This window comes from Gallus gallus, chromosome 1, assembly GCF_016699485.2.
Source record: "Gallus gallus isolate bGalGal1 chromosome 1, bGalGal1.mat.broiler.GRCg7b, whole genome shotgun sequence".
In the NCBI taxonomy this organism is placed as follows: domain Eukaryota; kingdom Metazoa; phylum Chordata; class Aves; order Galliformes; family Phasianidae; genus Gallus; species Gallus gallus.
In genome coordinates this window covers 743,230-767,578 of record NC_052532.1, presented here as the reverse complement: position 1 = coordinate 767,578, position 24,349 = coordinate 743,230, and the positions used below count along the sequence as shown (strand labels likewise).

The 24,349-nt window shown below is 52.0% G+C and overlaps 1 protein-coding gene across 1 annotated transcript in view; it reads right to left on the bottom strand.

The window, feature by feature from the left end:
- SHANK3 (SH3 and multiple ankyrin repeat domains 3) overlaps nucleotides 1-24,349 on the bottom strand; it is a 282,770-nt gene that overhangs the window by 81,095 nt on the left and 177,326 nt on the right. The window contains 1 exon segment of the mRNA XM_025152878.3: nucleotides 17,822-17,897. Coding sequence (XP_025008646.2) covers nucleotides 17,822-17,897 — 76 coding nt within the window.

Below are 24,349 nucleotides of genomic sequence, written 5' to 3'. Positions count from 1 at the left end.
AGCGCAAGGCTCTCCTCCTGGAAGCTGCTCCAGAAACGCGTGCATTACTCTTAAATCTATGCTGACAGCAACGTACGCTGGTTGTGCAGAGCCCCAGGTGTGCTTCTACCCATAAAAAAGCTCTCAAATCCCAGAGGATTAAGGTTGGAAAAGAACACTATGGTCACTGAGTCCAACCACCAACACAGCCCCACCACGTCCAGCACACCACAGCCCTCCAACGACACCAACTGCTGGGAAAGACCAGCCCGGACCCCGCTCTGAACAGCACCATGGCTGCACACAGCACAGCCCAGCTGAAGAAGTCCGAGGGCTGAGCCCAGGGCAGGGCTCCTTCCTCAGCTCCATCAGGGTGGTGATCAATGGGTCTGTGTCAGGGTGGAGGCTGGTCACAAGCGGTGTCCCTCTTGGGACCCGTGCTCTTCAACATCTCTATCAGTGACAGATGATGGCATCGAGTGCACCCTCAGCAAGTTTGTGGACGGCACCACGCTGAGCGGTGCAGTCAACACATTGGAGGGAAGGGAAGCCATCCAGAGGGACCTGGACAGGCTGCAGAAGTGGGCCCATGTGAATCTAATGAGGTTCAATAAGGCCAAGTGCAGGGTGCTGCATTGCGTCGAGGCAATCCCAGGTATTTATACAAACTGGGGAAGATCTCCTTGAGAGCAGCCTTGTGGAGAAGGACTTGGGGGTCCTGGGGGACGAGAAGCTGGACGTGAGCCGGCAGTGTGCGCCTGCAGCCCGGAAGGCCAACTGTGTTCTGGGCTGCATGAAAACAGGGGTGGCCAGCAGGGAGAGGGAGGTGATTGTGCCCCTCTACTCAGCTCTTATGAGGCCCCATCTGCAGTACTGCGTCCAGGCCTGGGGCCCCAGTACTGGAAGGACATGGAACTCTTGGAGCGGGTCCAGAGGAGGGCCACTAAGATGATCAGAGGGCTGCAGCACCTCTCCTATTAGGAAAAGTTGAGGGAACTGGGCTTGTTTAGCTTGGAGAAGAGAAGGCTCCAGAGAGACCTCATTGTGGCCTTCCAGTACTTGAAGGGAGCGTATAAACAGGAGGAGGAATGGCTGTTAACAAGGGAGGATAGCAATAGCACAAGGGGGAATGGTTTTGAACTGAGACAGGGGAGGTTTAGGTTGGATATGAGGAGGAAGTTTTTCCCCCAGAGGGTGGTGACGCACTGAACAGGTTGCCCAAGGAGGCTGTGGATGCCCCATCCCTGCAGGCATTCAAGGCCAGGCTGGATGTGGCTCTGGGCAGCCTGGTCTGCTGGTTGGCAGCCCTGCACATAGCAGGGGGTTGGAACTCAATGAACTCTGAGGTCCTTTTCAGCCCAGGTCATTCTATGGTTCTATCTTTCTCTGCACCCAGCAAACCCCACGCAGCACACCGCTGTCAGCCAAAGCCCCTCCACAACAGAGCAGCTCTCACTGATGTTGTGCAGAGCCTCATTCACAGCTGATGGCTTGAATAGGAAATCAATGCTGTGCATACATAATGTGCTTACCCGGCTTTGCTGGCTGCTAAGCAGGCTGTTTGTCACAGCATTAAGCTTACAAGCAGCCTTCAAGAGATGAAAAGGCCAATATGACCATGACACAAGCATGTAACGTCGTGATAAGGATTGTCTGGGAGAAAGTAATGATCTGCTGCAAAACTAAATGGGGAAAAACCGCTGCCAGGCACAGCTGCTGCTCAAGGAAGCAGAAGAACACATATGGATCTGAAAGTTTGCATTTCTCTGACCATCCAAACCAAGGAAAGCAGACTGCTCCAAGGCAGCAGACCAAAGCATAGCAGCTCTCCAGACATCTACCATGTCAGCATGGCCAGCCCTAAGCTCACCTTGCTCCCTTTCCCACTCCCACGGCTCACGGCACAGCAGCCATGTGCCAAGGCATGGGGGGACAGCAAAGTGAAAAAAGAGGTCACCTTTGACTTGAAAGGTGGGCCTGGGAGAATCTAATGAGGTTCAACACAGCAAAGTGTGGGATTTGGCACTTGGAGGAATTCCAGGCATTTATACAGACTGGAAAGAGCAGTCCTTGAGAGCAGCCCTGCAGAGAAGGGCCTGGGGGTCCTGGTGGATGAAAAACTGAACATGAGGCAGCAGGGTGCTCTTGCGGCTTGGAAGGCCAGTGGTGTCCTGGACTCCATCAGAAGAGGGGTGGCCAGCAGGGACAGGGAGGGGATTGTCCCTCTCTGCTCTGCCCTCGTGAGGCCCCATCTGCAGTACTGCATCCAGGTCTGGGGCCCCCACTACAAGAAAGACAGGGAGCTGTTGGAGAGGGTCCAGAGGAGGGCTACAAAGATGCTCAGAGGGCTGCAGCACCTTCCCTTGCAAAGACAGGCGGAGAGAGCTGGGCTTTTTCAGCCTGGAGAAGAGAAGACTGCAGGGTGACCTCATTGCAACCTTCCAGGACCTAAGGAGAGCCTACAAACAGGAGGGGAGTCAACTCTTTGAGAGGGGAGATAACAGCAGGACAAGGGGAAAAGGTTTGAAGTTGAAGGAGGGAAGACTGAGGTTGGATGTGAGGGGGAAGTTTTTTACTGTGAGAGTGGTGAGGTGCTGGAACAGCTGCCCAGAGAGGCTGTGGATGCCCCGTCCATCCCTGGAGGTGTTCAAGGCCAGGTTGGATGGGCCCCGCGCAGCCTAGGCTGGTATTAAATGTGGGGGTTGGTGGCCCTGAGTGTGGCAGGGCGGGTTGGAGCTTCATGATCCTTGAGGTCCCTTCCAACCCAACCCATTCTGTGATTCTTTTCATAAATGCAATGCTTCTGACATCTTGAGCTCCTATGGTATGGATTTGCCCACATCGATTTAAACAACAAGGAAGTGAATATATAATTGTAAAGGGAACCCATTAAGATCATCACATCAAGAAAATCCCCCAGGAATGGAAACACTTCAGTAATTAATACTTGCACTGTGGGAGCAAATGGGTACACATCAAATGTACAGCAGCCCTGACAGCTCCTCCTGAAAGGACAGGGAAAAAAAAAAAAAAAACCAGCAGAGACTTAAAGAAAGCAAATAGAAAATTATATTAAGAAAAAAAAAAAGTAAGTGATCCAAGTAATCACAGGCCTGGAAGTTAATTAGCATTCCTAGCAAAACAAGCAGTAAGAGAAAATCACCCTCCCAAACATGCACAGCAGCAGCGTAGCAGCAGCCTGCGGAGGAACAGGGACTGATTTATGGCTTGCTTCCCCCCTGCCCTGCAGCCTGAGCAGTAATTTACACCCCCACAAGGTAATTACAAAACCCATTGTGATTTGTTGGTACGTTCTTCCCGCTGTGCACATGACTGCTGGTATTCGCACAGGCAAGGAGCTGCAACTCACCCATGCAGCTCCACACAGCCTCCCTGAGCCCACGCCATGTCCCATTGCCCCAGGATGTCCTGCAAGGCTGCAGGTGAGCACATCCAGTCCTGGAGCATCGGGACAGAGTGCCTGTATGCCTTACAAACCCAGAGGTGTGATGGTAGGATGGGCTGGGGTTGGACTGGGGATCTCAGACCTCTTTTCCAACTGTCCTGCAGGGCTGAAGATACGCTCTTCACTTGCAATTTGTAGCGTGTACCAACTACTACTTCAGCACGTACTCTACACAGTTCCTACAGTATCTCTACGGCACAAAAAGAGACAGCCTATGAGTTTGAGGTGGCCCAAGCCCAGCACTCAGGTGGGTGATGAAATGTGAACTACAGTGAAGGAAAGGCAGAAATGTACAGTAGGTACTTTGGTGCTGAATTTGGAACAAATTCACTGTCACCATCTACTAGAATGATACATGTGGGAAAAGGCTTCCATTCCTCTGTAGCATCAGTTACAAATCTGAAACTGATCATTATACGAGGGGATAATTACCACTCAGATAGACTTAACTAATTATTTCTAGACAGAAACATGACCAGCGCAGTTCTGGAGATGGACAGCAAACTCTAAGTGTTGATTCTGCTTACTCAAACCACGCGGTTGTTGCACCAGCACTGCACGAGGAGGCTCCTGCTGCTCCCTTTGTTCACGGGTGTGAATCCTGCAGCATTTCTGTGCCTTCCCAAAGTCCTGGGATCTGCCCTTCCCAGGGACAGGCCGTGGTGTGTGCTGCTGCCCACAGCAGCTCTGAGCAATGCCTCCGACATGCGTTTGTTGGTGTGTCCTGCTCAGGTCTTCAGAGCTGAACTGACAGGCAGAGCACCAAGACATTCTTCTCTGGGCTGCTCAGCCCTGAAGGGTGCTGGCACACATATTCTTGCTTCTTCTACCATACCCTGTAAAAGGAATTCCACCACCCAGCAGTCCACCTCTCATGCAGTCAGGAGAGCAGCAGCAGCTCAGCCAGCTGCCTGCAGGGCCTCGGTCTCGGTCTCCCCTTGCCACAAGATCTACGAGGTCCACTAGGGAAAGCACAGTATTTAATTTCATGAAGGCAAAAACAGCTCTTCCAGAACACCAGTGGGAGCCGTTATTAAATAACAGCTCTGAGCGAAGCATCCAGCTTCCCATTTGGTGATTGAATTTCCCTTGTCCTCCCGAAGCCCCATTTGGCTTTGATGTGAAGTGCCAGAACCAGTGATCGTAATTCCTCTGGAATGAATCTTCTCTTCCTCAGCATCTCCTCCAGAAGATGGGCCAAGAAGCTACTTCCAAATCCCTGCAGCTGATGTCAGCATACTGAATGCTGTATGAGTTAGATTCCGCTCAAGGCACACAGTGAGGACCCAATGTTGCGCTGTTGGGACCTGGTGGGTGCATGCCCTGAGCAGTGGGGCAGTGGGCCCAGGAGTGGGGCAGGCCTCGTGGTGAGGGCTGAGCTCCATGCCTGACCCCAACCTTGCGGAAGATGACGTCCATCAGAGTGCTCCCACCAAGGACAACGTCCTGCAGAGAACAGGACGAGGTTCTCACCATGCAGGCACTGTGTGGGCGCCCATCTGCTCATTGGTATCTCAATGGGGACCTCCACCACGTTCCCCTTCTCACAGTGCATATTCCTAACTGATATGTCATGATTTGATTTAGCTTTCTCCGAAACCTTAGCACAAGCCATGAGCTCCTTTAGTGGAAGAGTTCCAGTCAGCCAAACTCCAGGAACGCAACCCAAGAGAAGATGACACCACAGGTACGAGCACAGCCTGCACGTGCATCTTCAGGGCACCGATGGTGTAAAGAAAACCTTGGCAAACATTTGTCAAAAAGCAGTTTAAAACAAATGAGCAAACAAACCTGTCCTAGCAATGGCACTCACTCTGAGTACAAGGGAAGTTTGATAGGGTGAGAGGGGATGGGCTGACGGTGAGCTGGGGAGGGTCAGGTTGGAGCTGGGGAACAATCTGTGCTCCAAAGAGCGGCCAGCACTGCACAGCTGCTCAGGGCAGTGGGGAGTCCCCATCCCTGGGGGTGTTCAGTGACCACAGGGATGTGGCACTTGGGGATGTGGCCAGTGAGCACGGTGGGATGGGCTGGGGTTGAATTAGGGATCTCAGAGCTCTTTTCCAACTGTTCTGCAGGGCTGAAGATACGCTCTTCACTTGCAATTTGTCGCGTGTATCAACTACTACTACAGCACATACTCTACAGTTCCCACAGCATCTCTATGGCACAAAAAGCAAGCCTATGAGTTTGATGTGGCCCAAGCTCAGCACTGGGGTGGGTGATGAAATGTGAACTACAGTGTAGGAAAGGCAGAAATGTACAGTAGATACTTTGGTGCTGAATTTGGAACAAAGTTGGCCACTGTCACCATCTACTAGGATGATATATGCGGAAAATTTGTCACCTCCATGGAGAGCATGAAGCAGTGCCTGCTGAAGTAAAGCATCTTCGCATCCAGAGCCAGAATGCTTTCCGTTGAAGAGCATTAAAGAAATCAGCTAAGGAGCCATCTCAGAAACAAATGTCAGTATTTAAGAAATTCTGGAAACTTGGGAAATTCCAGAGCCCTGAAGGAGCGCCAGGGATGACACAAGAACTATAAACTATCAGCCTGACACCAATCCTAAGTAAATTAACGAAATGCTTTATCTGGAAGATGGAAGAGAAACCAGGGCTGAGTCCCAGGGCTGACCACAGATGTTAGGAGACATCCCAAGTAATTGCAGAGACTGGGCAGACTTACAAGAAGCCTTACCCAGTTTGTGCATAATAATGTAAAACCCCGACAGAAAAACATAAAAAGAGGATCCAAAGGATGCTGCCACAGCAGAGAAGTGATTGTTAGAATGATCTGCCTTGTGGCATTAAGCATCAGGACAAGAAAGGGTTTTAACGCAGGTAAATCCAAAGCATCAATCCCACAGGTTCTGCTTTCAGGACAGGAGACGTTCTTAGCAAGCAGCACCTGGAAAAAGAGAATGCTGCCACAATGATAACTCTCACCACAACCAAGTGAAGAAAGCCATTCTTGGACTTAACAAAAACTGTACAACAAGTGCTCCTCCCTCTGAAACACGTGGGTGAGACATGACCAGCACTCCTACCAATGTCTTTAGGACCAGTGTGGAAACATTTGAGGTCACAAGGCAATGCAAGAAGCAAGTAGAGAAACTGGAAAATAAGCCTTAGGGTGTGAAATTCAGCACCTTTTACTCCTATCAAAGAGACGGTCAGGAGGCATGCAGATCACCGTCCTGAACACAATGAAAGAAAAATGCTTTTGGTATTCTACAATATTTAAAGAACATGGGGAAAAAAAGATTGAATTTCAAGATGTGACTCAAAAGCCTTGAAATTCAGCCTTGAAATAAGGCTGAAATTCCACCAGAATGGGCGATTAAATGGAACGCCAAGTCAAGAAAGTGGTGAGCTCTTCCTTGGGGTTCTTCATTGACAGCTCAGAGATGACATTGTCACTTAGCTTGTCCAAATCACGTATGGGAGCGGACCGGGCTGTCTGGAAACTCTGACTCCTGGTCTTGAAACCTATAATGCTCCCACCCCCCCTCCCCCCCTCCTTTCTGGATGCTACTCCAGGGAAAGGTGAACCCAAAACTCTTCAGAGCAGGATAAGTGCCAGCAGATGGGAGGCCATACAAGGATGCCTGAACATCCCGAGTCAAACAATTGCTGCATTTGAAGAATATAGGGAATCACAGAATCATAAACTCCTAGAATCACAGAATCATAGACTCATAGAAGCCTAGGATGACCTGAGTTGAAAAGGACCACAATGCTCATCTTGTTCCAACCCCCTCCTATGTGCAGGGTCGCCAACCAGCAGACCAGGCTGCCCAGAGCCACATCCAGCCTGGCCTTGAATGCCTGCAGGGATGGGGCATCCACAGCCTCCTTGGGCAACCTGTTCCAGTGCATCACCACTCTCCGGGTGAAAAAGAAATCACCTCCCGGGTTAGAAATCACCTTCCCAGGAGAAACCCAGGAGTGCTCAGTTCCCTGGCATTGCAGGATGCCTCTCATCCGCTGAAACCTGCATCCCTCCCACCAGCAGGAGGGCTCCATCCCAGCAGTGCTCATATGTGGGTCCACCAGGAGTCTTTGCAGGCAAACACAGTAAAATCCAGGTAAAATGCAGCAGGCTGGTAGGCACAGGAAGTCAAATTAAACCTAATTGCCCCTTCTCACTCATATTTTATCGAAATAGAAAACACTTTATGGTAATTTTTGCTTATTGAATTGAACTGCTGTGAGTTGAAGAAGTGCTGGAGGAAAGAACATTTGGCACAGTTTTGTAAAAATTCCATTTGTTTATAATGATCCGATTACCTTTTCTCTGGAAGAACAAGAACCAGAAGCCTCTAGCCAAAAGAAAAATCCACCAAAATCCACGAAGAAGATACTGTGAAGAATCTGCAGCATCCTGCCCAGTGCTGCTTTCTGCAGGTAGCGACAGAGCAGAAATACGGCCATCCTCCAGCACAGAGACAACAGCAGCAAAGCACTCAGAACTCAGACTACAATGTTCTTTATTCACCAATGGGAGACCTTTGCATAACTATCTAGGCAAACTTTGCCGATGCTGTGCTCCTCTTTGGCCAGCTCAATTTCACTGTGGCTGTTGCTGACAACTTGTCTGACTCAGAATGGCACAGAGCAGTCCATCCTCACCTCTGCAGCTAAAGTGATGGACCTGAGCACCGATGCCCCGCACTCACTCAGCACAGCATCCCACCTCACACCTTACCAGTGCTAAGCTAAGGAGCATATTTATTCTAAATGCCTGCTGGACTTCTGTTTGGATGTCCCATCACCTTTGGGATTTTAGCACATTCTCTTATTGCTGATTGATGCTCAGCTTAGGACTGCCATAATTTCCACATCTTGTCTGCAGAACTGCTGCATCCCCAGCACTTTGCCATCCCACGTTGGCACAGCTGATGACTTTTTTTTGCAAGCGTGGTAATTTGCATTTCTCCATACTGAACTGCATCTATGCCTCTTCAAACAAGTGTTTCCATTGCCAAGATCATTTGGGATTCTTACCCTGCCTACAAATGTGCAGTATTGGCAGTGACTCACCGAGGGCACTGCAGTGTCTTCTGTCCCTCATTAAGCGGATATTCTTGTCCAGAGAAGGGGAGGATGACGCTCATTCCAGTGCTCAGACACTGTGGGAAGCTGAAGTTAGAGAGGTGCCATGGGTTCCTCTTCTGCTCCTTCAGGTCTCCAAGTCAATGCATGCAGCAATATGCTAACAATTTCCATCTGGGCACCAGGAGGGGAAGGCACTGCAGCAGCAGCAGCAGCGAGGCTTGGTGTGCAGTGGGGAGATGGCAATGACTGTGAGGGATGCATGGTGTCATCTCAGGGAGGGCTCTGACAGCAGACACATTATGCACTGGAATATCCTACTCGCAGCACTGCTCAGCAGCACCTGATGCTGAAAACGGCATTTTCATCACAAACTCAAAACCACTGCACCATACGAACCGCTATGAAGAAAGTTCATTCCATCCCAACTGAGCAGTGCAGTGGTGCACATGTTCCCATGTGCGGCTGCTCCCTGGAGCTCCTTCTGACTCGTGATTCATCACACTTATTTCACATGTTCGAGATGGAAATTAATTGCACCCTGCACGCTATGACGGAGCCTTGCTGATAAGGTCAGGCAGACAGGTCTGACTGCAGAGACACGCCATGAACTTCTCCATCACTGCCAGATGACAAATCTCTGCTCTTCGTGCGCACTACATGGCACAAAACCATTAAACACAGCGCAGCCTTACTGAGAACACTGATACTTCACTCAAAGACACCCAACGGTTGACATGAAAATAACGTTTTCAAAGACCAAAGAACTGCATCATGGAAGGAAAGCAGCCATGCTCCATAGCTGTCAAAGACCAAAGAACTGCACCAAGGAAGGAAAGCAGCCATGCTCCATAGCTGTCAAAGACCAAAGAACTGCACCAAGGAAGGAAAGCAGCCGAGCTCCACAGCTGTCAAACACCAAAGAACTGCACCGTGGAAGCGAAGCAGCCGAGCTCCATAGCTGTACAGTACTCAGAGAGCTATCCCTCCCTTTCTGAAGGTGGTGGAGAAGAAATGAAAAGGCTCCAACACGTTCTCACTTATTGCATTCTTAGCATGAAGGAACACCAATTCACCTTCTATGTGATGTGTGATTATTTTCTTTAATTAGTCTGGAGTGTTAAAATGAGCCCTTAAAGCGCAGAGACCGAATCCTTCCACCCAATGCGAATTGTAAGCCGGAAGGCAGGGACATGGGCACTGCAGAACCACGGAAGCAGAACTGCAGAGCTGTGGGGGATGGAAGAGACCCCTGCAGCTCCTCCAGCTCAACCTGCAGAGCAGCTTCCCCAGCAGTTGCACAGGGGAGAAAACCGGGGCTCAGTGACACAACGTCTACATACAAAGGAACAAGCAGCAAAGGGAAGAAGACCCCAAGGAACAGAACTCAGGACCCTGACCCCCGCCCTGGGACTCCTTCCCTGCTTCTGAAAGCCGTGATCCAATGCCAAACCCTGCACAGGTCATGGTGTTTCCTGGTCACCAATGTACTCCCCACTAATTTTGTGCTCCCTTCCTGAATGCGTTCATATTTTTGGCCTCCACATCACGCAGCACGAATAAATCCACCTGCAGAGTGACAAAGTACTTTGTTTTATTTTAATCTTGCTGCTTGATAATCCCACCGAGTGCCACCTCATCCCTTTGTGCAGAGAGATACCTATTGTTCCAGATTCACCTTCTCCTTGCCCACACATGACTCTGTCAACTCTGTCAGATCTTCCCCAGGCTCCTCTTCCTGGGCTGACGGTCCCAGGCTATGCCGCCCTCCCTCACAGCAAACTGCTCTGCGCTCTGACTGCCCCTGTGCTCTCCTCTGGACCTCTTCCAGCTCTGATTTGGGTGGGTGAACTCCAGCTGCAGGTTATCTTCCGATAGAAGCAGCAGGGCTTTGGTAGACGTTCTGTTTCTTTCCTATTAACATCCTCTGTGTGCCACCATTTGTGAGACCTGCCCATGTGGGCTCCCAGACCACTCAGATCCATCACCAGCAGGTGTGCGCTCCTGAGGCTGCCAGCCCCAAAGCCCACAGGAGCCAAAAGGGCTTTGGATGGGACAGATGTGCTGCTGTGCCTGGCTGCCATCACCCACCCATGGTCTGCCTGTGTACCCTGCATTGCAGATCCCAAACTGACCACAAAGCACCGCTGACATCATACCATTTCCTGGTCCTGTTCCTTGGAAAAAACAGGTCACAGAACCCCATATTAGCCACCAATTCCACAATTCTACATTGTATACTTCCAAACAAGCTAAGCAGCTCCGTACGAGGCTCCAGGCTCAATGATCGACTGCGGAAAAGCACAGAATCAGAGAGTCACAGAACGGCCTGGGTTGGAAGGGACCTCAAGGATGACGAAGCTCCAACCTACCCCGCCACAGGCAGGGCCACCAACCTCCACATTTCATACCAGCCCAGGCTGCCCAGGGCCCCATCCAACCTGGCCTTGAACACCTCCAGGGATGGACGGGGCATCCACAGCCTCTCTGGGCAGCTCTTCCAGCACCTCACCACTCTCACAGTAAAAAACTTCCCCTTCACATCCAACCTCAACCTGCCCTCCCTCAACTTCAAACCATTTCCCCTTGTCCTGCTGTCATCTGCCCTATCAAAGAGTTGACTCCCCTCCTGTCTGTAGGCTCCCTTTAGGTCCTGGAAGGTTGCAATGAGGTCACCCTGTAGCCTTCTCTTCTCCAAGCTGAACAAGCCCAGCTCTCTCCGCCTGTCTTTGCAGGGAAGGTGCTGCAGCCCTCTGAGCATCTTTGTAGCCCTCCTCTGGACCCTCTCCAACAGCTCCCTGTCTTTCTTGTAGTGGGGGTCCCAGACCTGGATGCAGTACTGCAGATGGGGCCTCACGAGGGCAGAGCAGAGAGGGACAGTCCCCTCCCTGTCCCTGCTGGCCACCCCTCTGCTGACGGAGTCCAGGACACCACTGGCCTTCCAAGCCACAAGAGCACCCTGCTGCCTCATGTTCAGTTTTTCATCCACCAGGACCCCCAGGCCCTTCTCTGCAGGGCTGCTCTCAAGGGCTGCACTTTCCAGTCTGTATAATTGCCTGGGATTCCTCTGGCCCAAGTGCCAAACCTCACACTTTGCTGTGTTGAAAAGCAAAGGGGTTGTGGGAGTTCACTTTTTACTATTTCATGTCCTGCAGCTTTCAGTGACTGAGGTAAATGCTTCCAAAAGGTACTGTTCCCCAAAAGATCTTCCACGACAATTCTGACGGCACGTTAATTTGACAAGTGGAATTATACATAAGCTTTTTAAGAAGAGATTTAATTTTCTCCCTCTACACTTTCTGTTGCTATAGAAATGCACGCTGCACCAGCCCAGTGCAAATTACCTCCTTCCAACAAGATAGGCTTTTGCTGCTAGAAAAGCCCATTTCCTGCAGCATAGTGAAGCAGGCGGCCTTCCAGCTGCCTATCGGCTCAGGGTGCACCATAAAGTTGTCACAGATTGATTCCCCCTTGTAGTTTCTAAGCATTGAGTACCTTTTGCAGGATATTTGCATGACTACTCTGGAAAGCGACTGCCCGGGTCCCATTCAGCCTCCTCACTGAGCCCTGCCTCTAACACTGGCTTGCTAATTAGCCATCAGCTTGCTAATTAGCCACAACCGGACAGAATGACAGAAAAAGTGATGCAACACTCAATTTCCTGCCTGCTGCTTGCCTCCTAGATGACAGCTTATGGAAGTATTGGGAAAGTTCCACCTGCACAGAGCGTGGCACACGTTGGTAACTGTCTTAAGTGGCACTACAGCAGATGGAAGCAATCACCAAATAGGCTGCAGTGTGGAAAGGAATAGAATCATAGCATGCGTGGGTTGGAAGGGACCTTACAGATCATAGAGCCATGGAATGGTTGTGTTGGAAGGGCCCTTAAAGACCAGAGAACCACAGAATGGTTGAGTTGGAAGGGACCTTATAGATCACAGAGCCATAGAACGGTTGTTTTGGAAGGGCCCTTTAAGACCATAGAACCATAGACTGGTTGTGTTGGAAGGATCCTTAAAGACTATAGAATGGTTGGGTTGGAAGGGTCCTTAAAGATGACAGAGCCATAGAATGGTTGAGTTGGAAGGTCCTTTAAAGATCACAGAGCCATAGGATGGTTGGGTTGGAAGGGACCCCAGAGCCCCCCAGCTCTATCCCTGCCATGGGCTGGGTGCCCCCCACCAGCTCAGGTCCCAGGGCCCATCCTTGGCCTCGGACACCTCCAGGGATGGTCCCACGTTCTCACTGCACTGCACTGGCTGCAGGAGCATGCACAGCTCAGGGGGTGGACATGCAGGAGGTGGCAAAAGCCATTGCCACAGCAGAAATGCCATCAGAGTGAGGTCACTGCCCAGAGAAGTGATTCCAGAATAGGACTCAGAGAAAGGAAAGGAATGGAAGACACCAAACTGAATCTATACAGGGAAAACACTGCTGCTATCCTCCTCTGTGCCAGGGGGAGGGAGAAACAGCGGGTCATTGGTGCACTCCCAATGGTTTCTAGGAGACATTACCAATCCTTTCCATTATTGATTTGCTCACTCAATCCATCAGAACATTTGCAGGCTTCAGCACATGGCTGATGCTGAGGTAGCCAAGCTTGTCCAGTTCAAAGGAGAGAGGTGAAGGGGACACGTCACTGCCAGGACCTGGAGACACCAGGGGTGCACAGGAGGCTGTGCACAGACTGAAACGTACAACAGAGAGAACACTGGAAAGAAGGAGAAAGACTGCTCAGCAGGGTGCTGTGACAGGACAAGGGAAGATGGATTCCAACTAACAGAGAGGAGATTTAGGCTGGACATAAGGAGCAAGGTCTTCACACTGAGAGCGGTGAGGCACTGCACGGGTTGCCCAGAGAGGTGCTGCTGCCCATCCCTGCAGACACCCACGCTCAGGGGATGAGGCTTGGAGCACTGATGGAGCTGTGGGGGTCCCTCCTCACTGCAGGGAATGGGAACAGATGGCCTTTGGAGGGCCCTTCCTTTCAGGGCACAGAAATCCCCACTTATGACTCTGTCGTGTTCTTCCTCTTTCAGGGGAGGCCCATCCAGATGGCTGGTGAGCACTGACTTGTTGTAATCTCTCTTCCTGGTCAATTAATCCCCACGACTGAATAAAAGAAAATAATCCTAAATTGTCTGTTGCTCCCAATTCTTTTGCTTCCCAGCTGTGCCATGTAGAACGGGGGCTCTTAATTTTATAGAGTTAATTTCAAATCACTTTAATCTCTTCCCTTAACATGGTTCATCAGGGAAGTCAATTCCCTTTGCGACCTCCTCGCTCTGCCAAGAACAAGCCTGGAGCATGCAGCCTGCCTGCCCCACTCCTATGGCAGACCGGATTACACTCGCTGAGCTCCGTGCTGCCTTCCTCATCCTCAGGACCCCAGGAAAGGCTCTCGTTGCCCTCTGGGACGTTGGCTGCACCCCAGCAGATCCCCGCTCCCATGCAGGCTCTGCTTCCTCCTTTCCACAACTGTAGAATGGCACTAATGGGAGGTGGGAACGTGCCCCGAGCTGCCTCCCCCTGTTCCAAGGCAGACCCCATGCCCATCACTTGTTATTGGCAATGCACTTGTTAGGCTCAAAGCTCTGAAATACTGCTTCCCTGGAGGCTGATTCCACAAAAGGAAAGCCTTTTTTTTTTTCCAGTACACAGCCCACTATCTTCTCGTGTTCTCAAATATATCCCTCCACGTATTCGTAGCTTTCTTTTTACCTTATTAAGCAAAAAAAAAGAGTAAATCACATCCGCACCCCACCCAAATCTGCTGTTGAGCCACGTAATGCTGCTCCCTGCTCCGCTGCGCAGGAGATCCATTCAAACCTGTGACTGCTTCAAAGACTCTTCCTGAAATCTGAAGTCACTCGTGTGCAATTTTCTCGAGTACTTTTAAGTTGTTCCTCAAACACTGTCATTATGTTAATCTTCTCCCACGTCTGAGACCTCCAGTGAAGTCAGAGATGATGGAATAAGAGCTCTGCTGCAAATCGTGTTAATGTTTGCTGTACCTTCGGTACTTCTTGATCTCTGCTTCAAAGGGATCCCTCGGTTCAAGTGTTTAATTGCAGTGGTTTCACACCGACGGGCAGCACTCCCACCACGTCACTCTCTCAAGGAACAGGGAGGGAGCACACAATGAAAAGGCTCATGGGCTGCAGTAAGGGCAGGGAAATCACTCACCAGTTCCCATCGTGGTTAAAACACTCAGAGTAAGGGGGATTGGTGTAATTGATTGCACAAAGTGGACTAGAGCAGCAAGAAATGAAAGCCGACTAAAAAATCAGAATCATTCAGGTTGGAAAAGAGCTCTGAGATCCCCAGCGCATCCCCAGCCCATCCCACCATGCCCACTGAGCACGTCCCCAAGTGCCACATCCCTGTGGACATTGAACACCCCAAGGGATGAGGACTCCCCACTGCCCTGGGCAGCTGTGCAGTGCTGGCTGCTCTTTCAGAGAAGAAATTTTCCCCCATCCACTCTTTTCCACCTCCTCTCATCGAGCAGTGAGGAGGAATGGAGTTTGCAAAGAACGGGACAGAAATCCATGTACCCTATTTATTAAGGTGATCCTAAAGCCATCGTGTGAACCCTCACACTGCAGACACCATTCTGCTTCCTATCAAATCCACTGCCACCCTGATGTGCCACACACCTGGGGCTCCACTCCCTGTCCCCAGGGCCACTCTGCAGCCCCAGCTGCCAATGGGACTGTGCCCAGCAGGCGCCATGCTGTAAGCCCCAGGATGGAGCACAGGCACAGCCCCAACGTGGGAGCATGGAGCTCCGGCCTCAGAATGGCTTTTGTTGACAGAGGAGCTCTATGGAACAGCTGTTCCCACAGTACTCACCTCCAGGGCTTCAGATGGGGCCATGGCCATCAGCACCAGCATCGCGTGGATGCAAGAAAGGCACTGGAAGCAGCCTGACCTCAGCTTTCACTGAGTGGCAAGGCTGTGTTTTACTTCTGCATTCAGTGAATGGCATGCTTGCATGCTCTAACAAACTTCTTCATTTCTTATCAGCATACTGTAAGCCCTTTGGGGCATCAGGAGCAGCAGCTGTGTGCCCCCCGTGCTCAGCACCACCCCCGCCCCACACCTCCACCACCACCAATTCCAGCCCCGTCTGTACACCAGGGGAATGCAAGCACTGAGTTACACACCATGGGGCAAAGCAACAGAATAAAGGTCTGTTAGTGCTATTAAACACAAAGACATTGCTTCTGGCTCTGAGCAATGAACTGCTGCAGGCAGGGTGGGAGGCTGGGGAGGTGCAGCAATCTGCTTGCTTGGTTCTCCCACTGCACCACGCGCTGCTGTAGGGTACAACGCTGCCCTGAGGGATATCAGCACGACCCAGAGCATCTGTCCTTGTGCTCTGATGCTGCATAACCATGCTCCACATTACAGGGCTGCAGCTGAAACACTTCAGTCTGTTTGAATTACCCCACAAGATCTGCCTAAACCCTGGGTCTCCAAAGCCAAGGTAGCCCTGTGTCCACTGCCAGGACTGTGGTCTGCAAGCAGCCATTCTCAGCTGGTCCAGAGGATGCTTTGTGTCCTCCTGACACGGAGCCCTGGGCAATGTTAAGATGAAAAGATGCATTCTCGTGGCTCACTGTGCAGTTCAGACATGTCTACACACAACTGCCTGATTTCTCTCCCTCCTCCCCAGCTGATGCTGGAGAAACAGGGCTACGATGGGCAAAATGGCCACCACCAGAACAATTCACGCATTTTGCCCCCATTCTGTCCAAGTTTCAGCCTATTCAGCCTCACCCTTTAGGGAAGACATTTCACCATCTTGAGCACCTGTTAAGTTTTCTCTGCCAATTTCTGATGAATTATCTTTTAAATCTGAAAGATCAAAACTGGACGCAGGTTCCAATAGGTGTGCATAGTGCAGATTAACACCAACAATCAACTATTGACATCTTCTGTTTTGTTCTTTTTTCCTTTCCCAACAATTGCACTTTGATGTCACAATGAAGTCAGGACTTTATTCTTAAGCCATTACAAAGAGCTGAAAAACCTTTAATGGGCGAGAGCAGCTCAGAGCGTTTCTTTGGCTGTTATCTTTCACGTGGCAAAATGAATGCGTTCTATTATCATACTGGTTACTGACCCAGCTTGATGCAACCTCATCCATCCACTCTTGTCCTGCTTAACAAAGGTAACTTCGAATCATCCGCAAATTTTGACCTACTTCCTGCCCTTTTCAAGACCCAGAACAAACAGTGGTCCTCCAGTGCAGACCCTCAGGGAGTTCCATGGGGCATTTGGTCATGATGGGAATCGGTTCTTTCCCCCCCTCCCTGTTTTGATTCTTTGCTGTTTTCTGAGTCATAGCAGCACTTTCTCTTTTGTCCCATGATCAGCTAAGAATACAAGCAGCCCCTAAGAAGCATGTCACAGGATTTCTGAAAATCCAAACAAGTTACGCCCATAACTCGGAGTAAAAATGTTCAGAGCTATGGAGACAGATTTGGGATAAGCAGCTCAGTGAAACAGAATACATTCACTGCCTTGTTGGCAAGCTCAAAGGCTTGAGGAGAGCTTAGCATAATGAATTGTCACAACTTGCTCCTTCCACGTCACTCATACTTATTTCATATGCAATAAAGCCCATCCAGTTACTTTAATGACCAACAGCTTTTAACAGCACCGAAGCCTGACTGCAAGCGAGGTCTGTATTCCACAGAGCAGCCCCACATTCACCCCTCAGGTGCAGCTCACAGAAACCCCAAGTCAGCAGCACACTCCTGGGCCCAAAGGGCAGCCCTGCTCCTGCACCGAACTGCTCGAGCCCAGGCACAAAGCAGCAGCATCACCCTGCTGCTGGGATGCATCCCGTGCTCACTCCTGCACCGGGTCTGACTGCTTGCCAAGTGCCATTCTCCACGACGAAGCCACCTCACTCGATGGCCATGAAGCAGAACACCCGGACCACAGCCCTGAGTGCACAGAACACCCAGTGACGGCCGTCCGCACGCCATCGCTTCCCAGCAGCATCCCTCCCCTTCAGCACAAAGCTGTGCTCCTCCATCCGCATCCAACACATCTCCTCAGTTTCCAGCACACCAAAAAGTTCCCAGAACATTCACTCCTATAGCGAGACACAAACCAGACCGCCCTGCTCAGTGTCCACATTTTATCCCAGTGAGCCTCATTGAAGACTGAACGCCGGGACTGTAACTGGATGGACTGGAAGCAGCGAAGTTCCCTTCCCGTTATGGCACAGAATGCTGAGCCAGCAGGATGCTCTGCCCGTGCAAATGAATCTCTTTGTAACCACAAAGCAAAGGTGGTGGTGCTTACCTGTGAGAGGTGAAATTGTCGTAAGAGCCCACAGTATAATGTCGGAAGAGACGCTTTGTTCTGTCTTCTCTGGTTTCTACAAGAAAAAAGACACAGTGCAGAGCTGAGAGCTAACAGAGCAGTGGTCAGTGTCTCTGCTTCCTCTGTGTGTGTACAGAGTGAACCGATTCTCATGCAAGCACCAAGTGAACAACAAGCTATAACCTGTGTGCAGACGTGTCAGTGTGAGCGGTCCCATGCAGAGCTGTGTACGGTCCCAAGTGCACACCAACAGCTGCTGTGAACAGCAGATCTCTTTGCCAGCCCTGCAGATTTCAGTGTACCAAAGCACCAAATTTCACCAAAGCTCCAGAGCAGAGCCAAGGAGGAGAACCAGCCCCAGCAAGGCAAAGGTGTGCTCTGTGTCCCAGGGCAGCGGCCGGATTCTTCTTCCCTCCCCTTTGGCCACTTGAATCCTGCGTGTCTCGGGGAATTTGGATGCAAATCCCACAGAAGAGATGGAAACAGCTCCCACCCTCCTCAGGCAGGGCTCAGTGGGTCCAATGGGTGCGTAGATGACGTAAGAAAGGGAAGGTAGGAACCCAAAGACTTCTGCTACCCCGTGTATGTGAACAGCAGCACCATCCCCAGCAGCTCCATGGCCCAAGGCTGGGAGTAACCACCCTTCCTAACACAGAAGGAACTGACACCACGCTACCAAAAGTGAGTTTATTTGCATGGCCCAGGGTTAATATGTCAAACAACCCACAGGAAGCACTGGAGGCCTCACACTGAGCTGGGCTGATTGACATTGAACCAACCCATCCATGCCTGCAGCAGGGTGATGGGACACCAAACCATATGATGCTGCTGAGCAGTGCAGTTAGAAGGGGTGAAGGGAAAGGAGAGGGCACAAAGAGTGGAGCACGGATGAGACTCAATTTCCTCTTTGGGTGGGGACACAAGCTGTTTGCACCCAAAGCAAGACAAACGTTTGCTTTTTCCTGCTTTGGAATCCAAAATGACAACTGAAGAGGCTGCAACAGTACAGGCAGGAGGCAGAGCTGCTGGAAAGGAGCTGTGCGGAGAAGGACCTGGGGGTTCTGGAAGACAACAGCTGACCATCAGCCAGCCAAAAGGTGGCCAAAAGGCCAACGGGACCCCGCAGTGCGCTGCACAGAGCGCGGCCAGCAGGGCAGGGGGTGCTCCTTCCCTCTGCTCTGCCTGGGGGGCACAGATGGAGCTCTGGGTCGGGAGGGGGGTCGGCCTCTGTTCGCTGATAGGATGAGGGGCAGCGGGCACAGAATGGAGCCCGGGGGGGGGGTCTGCGTGACCCTGAGGGAGAACTCTGTGCCGTGGGGGTGGCACAGCCCGGCACCCACAGAGGTGGGGGAGTCCCATCTCTGCGGGGATCCAAACCCACCCAGGCGCTCTGTGTGCGGCTGTGGGGGGGCTGCTGGGGGGGCCGGGCGCGGGGAGCTGCGGAGGTCCCTTCCAGCCCTACAGCCCTGTGTTCTGCTGTCACGGCCACTCAGAAGAGCTTGTTTTAAGCTTTCAGACCTTTTTTCCTGCTCTTACACTCCCAGGGAACTGCTGCTGCTGTCTCAGCACTCCGTCCTGCAGGGGGCTGAGCCCCCCCACGCACCCCCACCCCCCTGGGACTCGTGCAGAGCACTTAACAGAACCACTCTCTTCCCCAAAACTCAACAACTAATTCGCTACAGGTGGCCCTGCCTTTCTTTGGGTTTTCCTTTCCCACACCCTCTGTGTTCTGTTGTTTTTTTTCCCCCAGACACCGCAGGGCTCTCCCAGCGCATTCCCCGGAACGGGGTCTCCTCCGCCAGCGCGGTGCGTGAGCCGAGCGTTCCTTGTGCAGCTCACAAACTCGCAGGCATCGCCACAAGGCCGCATCCGCCGCTCTCCCCGCCGCCGCCGCCCGCGGTGCCGCAGCGCTGCGGTGGAGGTGCGCGATTCGCCGCGGCCGAGCGGCGCACGGCGGGTGTTGCCGCCAGGGGGCGCCCGAGCTCCACCGCGGCGAAGGCAGCGCCGGGCCCGGGGCCGCGGGGCGGTCAGGACCTGCAGGCCCGGAGCAGGCCTCGTTAGGCCCCGCAGGCCCCTGGCAGGCCTCGTTAGGCCCCGCAGGCCCCGAGCAGGCCGCAGCTCTCAGAGCAGCCCATCCGCTGTGTTTACCTGGCGCCCTGCGGCTCCTCCAGGCAGGTGATCTTCCACCGAGCCCGGTCCTGGGGGTCCTGGGAGAAACTGTCTCTAAGAAGGGAGGAATTAATCTTACTGAGGAAAAGACGTGCTGTGCCAAGAAGTGGAGATGATAAGGAGCAGTGGTGTGGTGACACGAGGCGACGTGCTGCCAGACAGCTACAGAAGGAGCTGACCCCCTCACCTGGGGCTGAAACCACCTAAGCGGCTCTGCACCCCCCCACCCTGCTCAGCAGCAGAGGGCCTGTAGCTCCCGGCTCCGGGTGGAGAGACCCCAACGCTACCGCAACACCAGGACAGAACAGCGCAGCCGTAAGGGGGGGGGGGGGCAGCCCCGACTCTGCACACCCTGAGCCCCGCAGGCGTCCAGGGCACCACGCAGGGAGGAATGCAGCAGAGAGATGAAATGCATGGAGAGCATCAGGACGGGGCTTCGGGCCAATGTGCCCGTCCAGGAATCAGCACCTGGAGCTCTGTGCGAGCTGACATGGATGTACTGGGGGGGGAAGGGGGTGGGCTCCGTGGGGGGCACCAGCTGAGCAGACCCTGACAGCCAAGGTGAGCACATCCACCACCTGCTTCATGGCACACAGGGGGTCGGAGATGTTTCCTGCCCCCTTCCGACCCTGTGAGGGACGAGCACAGCCCTGCTGCCACACAATGCTCCAGATGCATTTCCCCTTGCTTCTGTTCATGGGGGCCCTTAGGAAGTCCCATTCCCCCTCCCCCATACACCCGTGCTTTAGGTCCTTCTCCTCCCTTCTTCTCTGCCATGCTCTGCCTCCTCATCTCCTGGCTCCTGTCCATGCGTGCATAGACACTTGTACCTCATCCGCAAACACCTCTATTGATCTCGTTCCAGATAGCAGAGTGGTGACTTTGTGAAGAGAACTCGATTTATGGGCTGCCCGCAGCCCAAAGGCTCGTTCTCTTCCTGACTTCTAAATATAGCTGCTGCGGAGTGTGTGTTTAATGGAGCCGTCAAGGAGGCATCAGGGACCGAGGCTGATGGATGGAGAGGAGCGAATGCTTTGGAGAGGTGTGGAGAGGGAGGCTCTATATTTAGGGACAAGGGAGCAAGCGGGCGCGGAGGTGCCAGCTCCTGGGGCACCCTGTGGGAGGAGCTGTGCCAGCAGAGAAATGGGAACAGGGAACACAGAACGCTGGAAAACTACAGCCTGGCACCCAGCAGGAGCGCGTGGATGGATGCAGGCTGTGCTCAAGCTGCTCTTCAGACCACCTGTAAAGTGCCTTTGTAAAGTTTTCAGAATCATTTTTTCTAGGTAAGCCTGCCTCCTGGCACTGAATAAAAATACAAGAATACGAATGTCCCACGGCTGGCCAGGAGAAGTCTGGACGTGCCAGAGAAAAGTTCATGGGAGAGCAGCAGCTGTCATGCACACAGGGCAGAGTGCTGCTGGGCCAGAGCTGATGCACAGGAAGCTCCATGTGTCCTCCAGTACGTCTGGTCCCAGTCTCAGACAGCAAACACTGGTTTACAAATGGAAAAAAGATAAATCTTTTGGAATGTGAAAATACAACGTTTTGTTTCTACAGAATGTTGGAGCTATGCTTCTAAGCACTGCACTTCATCTAATTAAATGCAAGATTTACGCATCTCTGATTATGGGTGGCAGTGTTTGTGATCAGCTGCTCCTGTGTCACGGCGGGCACTGTAGCAGCACAAATTCTCAGAGGTTAACAGGCCAGCACAGTGACCAACACAAACGAAGGACTGCCCTTGCAGCCAGGGTGCCCCTAGCAAGCACCTTCCCCGGTGGCTGCATGCTGAGGGCACTTTGGGCAGCACAACACAGACGCCTGCACCAGAGCACCGGGTGAAGCATGACGAGTCAGATTCTGGAAAACGATCTCTTAAATCATATAATGCAGCAGCAGGAATATTGCTGCTATCAGCCAGGAGCTGCATCGAACCACTGAGAGGTCAAGGTCATCGCAAACCATAAAGCCATCAAGTAGATAAGGAACTCGGGAAGGGAGATACCAATTAGATTCTGTGCTGGTCAAAAAAGGAGATTTCAAATGGATACAACCTTTTAAATTGAATTTTTACACTAAACGCAGTAATGTGCAACTGAGACGAGATGTGGTTTTGGGAATGGAGGAAGCTGGGGCCTGCACCTGCGCTTACACCAGTACGCAGATGCTTCTTGTGCCAACACACCCACCAGAAAGGCACACAGATACCCCAGCTCTGTTTCACCAGTCCCTTCTGGGAGCCCTGATTCACTGCTTTTTGAACGATCTTCCCATTCTAGAAGTGACACCACATGCAGATGATGCTCTTGGTCAGGAGAACTGGCGGGCAGCCGCCTCCTCCTGCAGCAGCCGGACCATGAACCTGGCAGCTCTTGGCTGTGTGTGCCAGTGGGGAGCTGTGCTGCTCCACGAGCTCCACCCGCGCTGGGACTGCTGGTGCAGAATGCCAGCAAAACCAGGCTGGGTTCAGCGAGCTGCGGGTCCCAGCAGCAGTGCCTCCATTGGGAACCAGCACAGAGGTCCTGCTCTGCTGCAGCCCCACAGGTGCCCCCCCCAGCCCCCGGCATGGCACTTGCAGACGGAGCCACTGCCCATTGTGGATTTCACCCACGCATCCCAAACAGTGCTCTTGAGCACCTGACTCGGAGTAGGCTGACGAGCAGATGCCACCACAATTAAAGCCTCTTCCAGGCTTGGTGCCAGCCAGCCAATCTGGCTGGGGCTGCCTCCCAGCACAGCGCTGGAGAGAAAGGGAATTATTTCAGAGCAAGAAATGCTGAACTGCGCTGAAAGGAGGAAGGGCACGTGGCATTCAAGTCCAGAAGGGGTGGTGGTGAACCCCACTGAGGAGAAGGAGCCACCAGCTGCCGGCACGTGCTCCTCTGGCAGCTGCAGCCCCAGCTCAGATTTTTGCACGTCAGCATCAGCAAACCTCACTTCAAACGCAAGCAGGCGTGGAAACCCTTCAAGTATGACTCTTCCCTTCCTTACAGCATCACCAGGAGAATCAGCTAATTCACACCCCTGCGGCACCTGGCTCTGTTGACTGAAGACAGAAAAGCTCAAGAATGTATTTGCTTAGTGATTTGTGCTATTACCGCGTTAACTCATTTCTGTTTTCCCCACGACTGATCTTTATTCTTTGAAGTTCAAATGCAACTTTTCTCTGAAAGCAAATACTTCTAGAAGCCTTGCTGTATCATCATTAGTTTCATGAAATAATTTATGTACAAGATGTAATCATTTGGAGCAACTTTGGCCAGCGTTACACAAATGCACCGAGGAGATAATTGTATTAGTCTTTCTTGCCTTTCATTTATGAGTTATGCTTGCAATGTGATTATGCTTGTTAGAGTTTTTAGCCCATCTGTAACTGAAAAAAAAGCCCTCAAATAAGCTGAAAGTCAACTCTCAAATAACCGTGAGTCAGAGAGCAGCATCTGTGCTTCACCACTCCCAAGGACTGAGCTGGGCAGCCATCAGTTTAAGGGGAACAGGGAAAGCAGTCAACAGAGCCACACCACTCAGCTGCCGAACACAGCAGCAGCGGGCCCTCAGAAACACCATTCAGAGGTTCTCCATGCTGCTCCGTGCAGATTGATACAGATTTCTACAGCAAAGATTTCCAGGGAGTACCACCCAGACAGGTGCAGGTTGGGTTGGAAGGGGACCAAAGCCCCCCCAGCCCCACCACTGCCATGGACTGGGTGCCCCCCACAAGATCAAGCTGCCCAGGGCCCCATGCATGGCCTGGGGCACCTCCAGGGATGGGGCATCCAAGAAAGTGCACTTTCTCATACCTTGACAATATGAAGAAACAAACTTCCCCTAATGTGCTGCCTTGCTCCTCTCCCCCAGGCACTCCCAGGGCTACAATGCAACCGGGAGAGCAACGCCCCAGGCAAGGTGTTGTGGAGTCTCCTTCTATGGAGATATTCAAGACCCATCTGGATGCCTGCCTGTGTGACCTGCTGTAGGGAACCTGTGTTAGCAGGGGGTTGGACGCAGTGATCTCTTCTGGTCCCTTCCAACCCCTGTGGTTCTGTGATTCTGTGAAGATGCCCATTGGAGGTGCTGCCCCATGAGCTCATCAGCAGGACATGGGCCTTGGAGAGGCCCACAACTCTCTCAGCACTGCAGAGATGATGACACAATCCCTAACATGGACCTTTCTCTTCAAGTTTTTTGGTTTTTGGTTTTTTTTTTTAAATAATCATATTTTTTTTAAATAACCATAAAACAGATTTATTGAGAACTCCCACAAACTGCTTGTTATCTCCAGGTAGCATCACCTGTGCCACAGCCAAACCCTACTGCAAACCCTGCCACTCTGCA